The 7,496-nt window shown below is 44.7% G+C and overlaps 1 protein-coding gene across 2 annotated transcripts in view; it reads left to right on the forward strand.

The window, feature by feature from the left end:
* The window catches only part of LOC137534385 (oocyte zinc finger protein XlCOF22-like), a 40,334-nt gene extending 33,057 nt beyond the window's left edge, over nucleotides 1–7,277 (forward strand). The window contains exons 3-7 of one of the 2 annotated variants that reach the window (XM_068255871.1): nucleotides 1,302–1,399; nucleotides 1,510–1,618; nucleotides 2,171–2,256; nucleotides 2,342–2,468; nucleotides 3,934–7,277. In XM_068255871.1, the coding sequence (XP_068111972.1) occupies nucleotides 1,302–1,399; nucleotides 1,510–1,618; nucleotides 2,171–2,256; nucleotides 2,342–2,468; nucleotides 3,934–5,114 (1,601 nt within the window). In that variant the 3' untranslated portion in view covers nucleotides 5,115–7,277. The remainder of the gene's footprint in view (nucleotides 1–1,301; nucleotides 1,400–1,509; nucleotides 1,619–2,170; nucleotides 2,257–2,341; nucleotides 2,469–3,933) is intronic. The other variant, XM_068255870.1, reaches the window with a different exon arrangement.
* The last annotated feature ends 219 nt before the right edge of the window (nucleotides 7,278–7,496 follow it).

Raw genomic sequence — 7,496 nt, forward strand, 5'->3', positions numbered from 1 at the left:
GGGAACCCATGGACTGCAGGGAGCTGGAGAATGCCCCAGGTAACCATCAATTCTTGTAGTCATCTTGTCTCAGGTTTCTGTTAACTGCTGAGATAAGCAATTCTATATATCCTCGTGGAAGCGCAGTGGCTTAGTGGTTAGCACTGTCGTCTTGCAGCACTAGGTCTCCAGTTCGAATCCCAGCCAGGTCAACATCTGCGAAGAGTTTGTGTTCTTCCTGTGTCTGTGTGGGTTTCCTCTGGGCACTCTGGTTTCCTCCCACATCCCAAAAACATACAGATAAGTTAATTGGCTTCCACCTACAAATTGGCCCTCGATTACGATACAGATACACCACACAATACATAGGACTTCGGTAGGGATTACATTGTGAGCTCCTCCGATGGACAGTTAGTAACAAGACTATATTCTCTCACAGTTTTATTTTCTGTGTATCAGCTAAAAAACATGTTTATTGTTGTGTTGTCTCATATGGCTGATTCCATCTTTCAGTGTCCGTGGATCTAAAATCTATGAACTATTTACTTTTTTTAATCTAACCCCTGCCTTCTGAATCTGTTTTCTGTCAGAAAAAGGTTATATGGCTGTAATTCCTTGAGAAGGAGGGTTACACTATAATCCAACAAGGTCCCTACTTGAGAGAATCTGTCACTTGCATACCTGATGTTTAACTCTTTCCGGTAGAAAATGAAGAAAAGGAACATAGCCTAGGTATTTGTGTCCTTGGTACTGTACATACACGTGTATCTCATCATGTCATATGTCACCTTGGGTACCAGGAATATAGGAGAAGTCCAGGGATTAGAGATGTGGCCAAATGAAACACATACAAAACTAACCTTTTGCACTCAAAAATACATGCACACAGCAACCTGAAACACAGACCTTGATGCAGGAAACTTCGCAAAATGTACAGTGCACACACAGTACAGGTTAATATTTCCACGCACACAAAGTGCACAATCCTCTCAGCGTAACGTGGGCTCGTAACTGCCACGCGATTCGCTCATTGTGTGACCGTGGTACTCCACTAGCGCTGCTGCTACTACGGTAATTACCGTAGTGATTAGTTATAGCAAATTCTATATTTGAAGGTTGAGGGAAAGGAAGATTTATTTTTTTTCTGATGTAAACTATGTGACTACAGTTTTTGTTTATTCTCAATATCTGTGGTTACCGTGCATATTAACCCAAATGGTTAATGTTGATATGTGTAAATACAGAAGAGAGTTGCAAGCTTTCCTCCAATTAATACAACAGGTTCCTCTTCTCCATACTCAGTTAGTGTGTGTCTCTTATAGATGGATCTAGTTACAGAATCCCACCAGAGAGATGCACAGGTCCTCTTTATTCCCAGGATGGTCCACAGGAAGATCACACCATCCCCCACCATCATCAGGTAGATGAAACTGAGGATCTCAGCAACTTAGTACCAAAGTGACTCCGTACTGAGTGATGTGTAGTGAAGCTGTGTGCAGCTTATGATTTTGGATTTATGGATTATTTTAGGGTGAAGATGTGATTTCTATAAAAGTGGAAATGAAGGAGGAAGCAGACGACACGTATGAGATGGATGATGATCCATGTACAGATGAGGAAATTCCTTCACATAGCACAGGTCAGTAATAAACACTAAATACAAAATATTTTCACACCTTCCTTCAAGTAAACCTGAAGCGATAAAAAAATGCTAAAAAAACACACTACATGATCCGGGGGTTGAGCTGGATCAGGTAGCGTACATTACCGCTGTTTCCCACTGTTCCTTTTCCCTGCAATCGCGGAGTTAAACAAAAAAAATTGGTCGCAAGCCAAGGGTCACGAGGCTGCAAGCTCTGCTCTGTGAGTCTCATCACAGAGCAGAGGGGCGGGAAATGGGCTGAAGAGAGGCAGTATAGGGCCAATGACTGCTGTGGAAGGGGCGTTCCTAAAGCCAGAGGGGGTATTTTTGTGGGGGACACCCCTCCCCCCGTTAGTTGCTGACAATCTGCTTCTCTGCATTTTCTGGGGGGTGACAGTGCAGCGAGGGGACACAGAAGCATGTCATGGAGCAGGGAACATGCCACTGTGTCCCATCTGTCCCGCCCCCCAGAATCGCCTCAGGTATTCTCTCCGTCATTACAGCAATCTCCTCTTATCCCCTCTAAGTCAGCGTGTGTGTTTCCTACAGATTCATCCAGTTACAGAATCCCACCAGAGGGATGGACAGGTTCTCTTTATTCCCAGCCAGATCAAACCATCTCCCACCAGTATCAGGTAGGTAGAATGGAGACTTTACTACTCGGAGTTAATTCAGGCTTGTGAGTCAGATATGGTCTAATCTATTGTTTGGTGTGTTTAGAATGAAGAACTGGCCGACATGAAAATTGAAGTGATCGAACTGGAGACGGATGTGGGGGATGAGCAGCAGTCTGTGGAGGAGCAGGAAACAGTGGTGACCAGTGAGCTTACATCAATCAGAGCAGGCGGTAAAGGAACAAATAATATGAATATGTTTGTAGTTTTCTTTACCTGGTTTTATAATTGCAAGACAAGAATTTGCAGGCTAAACAATTATGTGGCCCTTTGGTTTAACCCCCTCGGGACTAAGAGTGTTACAGTTATGTCCTCTGTGTGACTGTCTGTGTCTGACAGGACGTAACTGTAACGTCCTCGTAGTCCCGACGCGATTGCACGCCCCAGAGAGGGGACTGTACACCATATGGAAGGTCCATCTCCATTCCTCAGTATAACATCATGTTCCCAACAAATGAGGAGGAGATACTGTACACCATATGAGAGGCCCATCTCCATTCCTCAGTATAACATCATGTTCCCAACAAATGAGGAGGAGGTACTGTACACCATATGAGAGGCCCATCTCCATTCCTCAGTATAGCATCATGTTTCCAACAAATAAAGAGGAGATACTGTTGCTTCAATGGTGGGACCACCCATAATGCTTTTCAGTGGTGACATGGACATTTGTTCCAACTTTGCAGATTTTCTAATGTGATTCCTGCCCTTAAAAAAAAAAAAAAAAGTTGCCCCCCCCCCCCCCCCCCCCCCATAAAATTGCAAAGCACCTGTGATTACCATAGGCTGTCAGGAATTGCTGGAGGTCTGGTGAGTGAAGTGCACATTAAAGCACACGCGTCGTGCAAAATCACCCATGGAAAACTGTGGACACCATGGTGAAAGTGTGGTCCCAGCCTAAGAATGATCAATGTTACTGGCTGTAACATTCACAAAAAAAGCACAGATTGGCTCAGGCTACACATTTTCCTGCAGCAATCAGTGCTATCTTGGGATTTGTTGGGAGCTAGAGTGCACACAGGTTCACAAAGTCATGTGCGAACATGCTCGCGATCGTATACAGCAGTCGCGAAGCTACAAGGATGTGAGATTTATGTTCTTGCACGGGGTTGAGGTAGGGAAAGAGGACGTGAGTCTCATGTCCTATTGCTGTACATGGAAAATTAAGAAAAGCAGGCATTGCTGCCTTTAGAGCCACCAAACTGCGCGTGCACTCACATGGAAGCAGGTGCTCTCACGTGGGAGCACATGCACTCTCACGGGGGACCCAAGCAGAAAATAAATATCTACACCCCTGGGACTTCAGATGAAGTCTTAGAGGGTGTAGATACACTGTCCTCTTTTTTATGAAGTGGTTAAAGTATCTACTACTGCCATCTTGGTGCCCGATATCACAGGCCACCTTCTGAGGTCTTGTGAAGTCCATGTCTCAATGGGTCAGAGCAATTTTGGTTTCACATTGGAGATCTACACAATATTAAGCATGGGTTTATTGATGTGGCTGATCGGTTTATATTTATAGTCGGATGTTGTACCCACTGTCATGCCAGAGTTACCTTCTATACAAACATACACGGCTCTACAATGCAAAGTGGGGAATCTTACTGTTGTTTTCATAGCAATATGTTTCCCTAATAGGTGGACACAATGCCTGGAACACCTCAAAGAGACGTCTTATTTCTCCTCCGGATTGCAATGCAGAAGATGACGTCAGACAGTATTATCCAGCAGGAAACCCCATTGCTGGAAATAAACATAACAGACTTTACCAAGGAGCTAGGTCATTGGATCCCTTTAATCCTGAGGAAGATTCTGCCAGTACATCACACACTGTGAGACTGGGGGAGGAGAAGGAAGTCACTTCCTCAGAACATTTCACACAGCGTAGAGGTGAGCAGCCTTTTAAGTGCTCAGAGTGTGGGAAATGGTTCAGTCAGAAACAACACCTTCTTAGACACCAGAGATGTCACACAGGAGAGCGTCCCTATTCATGTCGAGAGTGTGGGAAAGGCTTCAGTCAGAGAGAACACCTTCTGAGACACGAGAGAAGACATACAGGGGACCGTCCATTTTTATGTCAGTATTGTAGGAAAGGTTTCATTGAGGAAGAAAAACTTCTTATACACCAGAGAAGTCACACAGAAACACACCCTTTTTCATGTTCAGAGTGTGGGAAAGGATTTCTTTATAAAGCAAGCCTTCAAATACACTACCGAAGTCACACAGGTGAGCGGCCTTTTGTTTGTCCACAGTGTGGGGAAAGTTACACTCACAAAGGAGCCCTCCTTAGGCATGAGCGCAGACACACAGGCAAGCGTCCATTTTTATGTTCTGAATGTGGCAAAGGTTTCATAGAAAATGAGAAACTTATTGCCCACCAGCGAAGTCACAGAGGCGAATGTCCATTTTCATGTCCTGTGTGTGGGAAAGGGTTCATTCATAAAGGAAGCCTCCTTATACACCACAGAAGTCACACAGGTGAGCGGCCATTTGTTTGTCCACAGTGCGGGCAAAGTTTCACTCAGAAAGCAGCCCTCCGTAGGCATGAGCACAGGCACACAGGCGAGCGGCCATTTTTATGTTCCGAGTGTGGGAAAGGTTTCACTGACAATGAAAAACTTCTTGCCCACCAGAGAAGCCACGTAGGTGAATGTCAGTTCTCATGTCCAGAGTGTGGGGAAGGGTTCATTCATAAAAGGCATCTTATTAAGCACCAGAGAGATCACACAGGCGAGCATTGTTTTTTTTGTCATGCGTGTGGAAAGGGTTTTTCTGAGAAAGGAAATCTAAAACAGCACTTGAAAACACACAATGGCTGATGCCGATGACTTAGGTGTGGTGGGATTGACTAGAAGAAATCATCTTTCTATAAGTACAAATACTGTGAAAGGGATGAGAAGTGTGTAAAATGTCTCATACTTTGTGAAAAAAAAAATTATAACAATACGGAACAGCTTTAACCTCCCTGGCTTTCAGTGTCTGCTGGATTTCTGTGCAAAAATGTATCCAATAAATTTTCATAACCTTTTTTCCTGTAACTTACCAAAATGTATTTAAGCGGACCTGAACTCAGAACATCCTCTCTGCTCTAAAAGATATACAACAGCATAATAACTTTTCAACAAAAACATTTCTTTGTTACAGATGATACAAATCCTAAAATAAATCTGCACTGTCTCTACTTCCTGATTCATGGGAGCAATCATATTGTTAACAGCCTGTGCTTTCAAATGGGCTTATCTGCCATCTCTGCCGTGGCAGTCATGTGACACGGTGAGAGATTAAATTACAGCTTGTGATTAGACACAGATAAGGGGCTTGATTCACAAAGCGGTGCTAACCTAGTTAGCACGCCTAAAAACTGGGCGTGTAAAGTAGGGTGCTAACTAGGTTAGCACCGTTTTTACAATCAGTTCGCGCGCAAAGTCGCACCCCATGCGACCTTATAGGGGCACCGCGATGCGACGTTTTGCGCACGGGACTTTGCGCGCGAGTGTTAATTATCACGTGATAAGGGGCTTTTCACAAGCGTGCTAACACTTCGCACTGCTTTGTGAATCAAGCCCAAGGGGGAAATAGACAGGCTAAACTCTCTAAATACATACAGGTTACATTTCTATCTGTGTTTCTTCTTTCCTGTTCAAGAGTTCAGGTCCACTGGGGTCTAGTATACATTTTGAGTATAATAAAAGCTTGAACCACAAAATCCCCCACGCCTCCCTGTGGGCTCAAGAACATTATTTGTGATGCAGTATTTAGCCCCCCAGTATTGGTAGCCAGATATAGGTGCCCCCCGTAAACGAAGCTAGGTATAGGTTCCCCCAGTATAGGTAGCCAACTATAGGTACACCCAGTAAGGCTAGCCAGGTATAGGTGCCCACAGTAACGGTAGCCAGGGATATGTGCCCCAAGTAAAGGTGGCCAGGTATAGGTGCCCCCAGTAAAGCTAACCAATACTGGGAACACCTGGCTGCCTTAAAAAAAAAACATTGAGCGGCATGCCTGAAACTGTGCTGGGCATACCGCTTTCAGCTAATTTTCCTTGCTCAACACAGTGTCGGGCATACTGCCCAGGAGGTTAAAATGCAACCCTTTTCACCAGTCCAGTCCCCTCCTCCTTTTTTCCTCCATGCCTGGTTTTTCACCCACTAGAAACTCCCCCTCTCACTCTCTACATGGCCAGTCACTCACTGAAACCTCCTCCCTGCTTTCCTTACTCCTCTCTAAAGCATATCTCTCTACCTGTGCCCTGGGCCCTATTCCCTCATCTTATCACTCAGCTTCTCCCCTAGTGTCTATCCCATGTGGGAGCCACCAGACTGGCACCTCTCCAGTACCTACAGAACTCTGCTGCTTGTCTCCATCTCTACTCCTGCTCATTTGATGCAGCCCCTCTCTGCCAATCTCTCCATTGACTACTTGTTACCAAAAGGATGCAGTTTAAACTCCTCATCCCGTCGTACATGAATTGTCACCTCCATGCATTTCCTTATTAATCTCCAAATACCATCCCAACTGGACGTTTGCTCCTCTTGTCCTCTACCTTGGTCACTGCCTTTCACTCCTTCATCCACGACTTCTCACAAGTGTCGCCTCTCCCACAGCTTGTCTGTCCTGCTCCGAACCTGCAAATCTTCAAACATACAAAAGACCTTTTTCAGACAAGCCTATCATTTCCTGTAGGTCGCAGTGGACACTCACTGCCTTATCTGCTAACCCCTGTGTCTCCTTCCCTAGTGTCTCCACCCCACTACCCTCAAGACTATAAGCTTGCAAGTGCATGTACCTTCTCCTAATGTTTCTCAATTTGCTGTAATTTTGCTGTTGGTGATGTCTCAAACCGCACATCAGCTTTGTATGTATCTGTATCGCTGGATGACCTGATTGTATGGAGTTTGGAACTTCTCATGTATCTGTGCTCCCCACTATTTGTTTTGTACTATGTGCAGTACTATATAAATAAAAATTAATAATAATCTGCCTACCCCAAAAATATTGGGAAGTGTGGTGGTTGGAGTCATCTGTCATCTTTTCTTTCTTCTTGGAGCTTCCACTGGCGAGATCCTCCCTCTGCTTCTGATTATCTGGCTACATTTTCTATATAACGAGGAGGCTGCTTGTACTGAGTTCCAACTACTCCGCAAGTAACAAAGGAAATGTGCCTTTAATAGCTCCACTGTAATCTTACGAAGGCACCTAAG

The sequence above is a fragment of the Hyperolius riggenbachi genome, chromosome 10 (assembly GCF_040937935.1).
Source record: "Hyperolius riggenbachi isolate aHypRig1 chromosome 10, aHypRig1.pri, whole genome shotgun sequence".
Taxonomy (NCBI): Eukaryota; Metazoa; Chordata; class Amphibia; order Anura; family Hyperoliidae; genus Hyperolius; species Hyperolius riggenbachi.